We start from the raw sequence: 1,325 nt of genomic DNA, 5'->3' as shown, positions 1-1,325 counted from the left end.
GCTTCTCGCCTCCTTGCTTCTGGATGAAAGGGATATTATTGTGCATTCTTCTCTGTATTGTGGTTCTATGGAAGAATTTCGTGTTGCGTTCTCCTTCCCTCAGCCATTTTATTCGGGATTTTTGCTTCCAATACACCTCCTCCTGCTTCTGCCTTTCCTGGATTTGACTGTGGAGGCGTCTTTCCTGTTCTAAGGTACCTTCCGTGTGCCCTTCTGTGATTATTTTCTAATGGAGGTCTGTTAGTTCTATGTTGAGGGACTGCTGAGCTTTGAAAATGTCTCCAAAGGTTTCTTTATTCCATCTCTTTAGGTGGCCTTTAAGGTACCTGAGTTTCTGCTGAAATTGATACATCATGGATCCTTCAGGAGGAGTGAAGGAGGTCCAAATGGATTTAACTAAGTCTTTGAACTCAGGGTGTGTGAGCCAAAAACCTTCAAAGTGGAAGGGTCTTCGCATTTGATCCCCAGGACGTTGCCATTGAAGGGCTATTGGCCAATGGTCCGAGCCCACATGCTGGAGAATAGTTGCTGAGAAGTCTCCTCCCAAGTGAATCGCGTTGTCTGAGATGAGGATGCGATCGAGTTTAGAGGTGATATGATGCTTTCCCGCTCTGCGATTGCTCCAAGTGAACGTACCGTTGCAGAAAGGCATATCTATGAGGGAGGCATTTTGTATGAAGTTCTTGAAGTGGGTGGTTTCTTGCTCCAGTTTATTTCTCCCGCCTTTCTTTTCCTCTAGCTTCGTAATCATGTTGAAGTCGCCCCCAATAATCCATAGAGGGAACCTTCTGTTGTTATTCAGAGCCTCTATGGTGTTGAGAAGAGCTATTTTACTCCCAGTGTCCTGTGGGAAGTACACATTTGAGAGGTTGCCATGAACATTCGTGCCCAGAATATGGAAAGTCGCCTGTATTAGATGATGGGAGGCATTGAAATCTGAAAGTTCTATTGCTTGTTCATTCCATGCGATGGCTAGCCCCCCGGATGCTCCAGAAGCGTCTACTGCCATTGAGCGGCAACCTGGCCATGCCTTCTTGAGGATATTATCTATGGTGTTGCTGTTACATTTTGTTTCCTGGAGGAAGCAGATTTGTGGCTTCTCCATTCTAAACATGTTTTTCAACATTCTACGTTTCCCTGGGCTGTTGAGCCCTCTTAAATTCCAAGAGACTAACTTCATTGATCACTATTTACAGTGGGTTTGTAATACATTGTCAATTTCGCATACCTTCCAGAGTCTAGCAAGAGCCTCCCGAGCTCAATGGTTCGCTGCAAATCGGTTTTTCTTCCTCGCTTCTTAGATTTTTTTGGTGGTTGGCTTCCAT

General features: G+C 45.1%; 1 protein-coding gene across 1 annotated transcript; it reads right to left on the bottom strand.

The window, feature by feature from the left end:
* Positions 1–226: 226 nt before the first annotated feature.
* On the bottom strand, positions 227–1,009 carry LOC149197677 (uncharacterized). Its single transcript, XM_089408767.1, has one exon. The coding sequence runs from the start codon at positions 1,007–1,009 to the stop codon at positions 227–229; it is 783 nt and encodes a 260-aa protein (XP_089264893.1).
* Between the last annotated feature and the right edge of the window lie 316 nt (positions 1,010–1,325).

Source organism: Pinus tabuliformis, chromosome 2_2 (genome assembly GCF_031772625.1).
Source record: "Pinus tabuliformis cultivar Carrire ecotype Pingquan chromosome 2_2, CPIR1, whole genome shotgun sequence".
In the NCBI taxonomy this organism is placed as follows: Eukaryota; Viridiplantae; Streptophyta; class Pinopsida; order Pinales; family Pinaceae; genus Pinus; species Pinus tabuliformis.
This window is presented reverse-complemented; position numbering and strand designations above follow the sequence as displayed.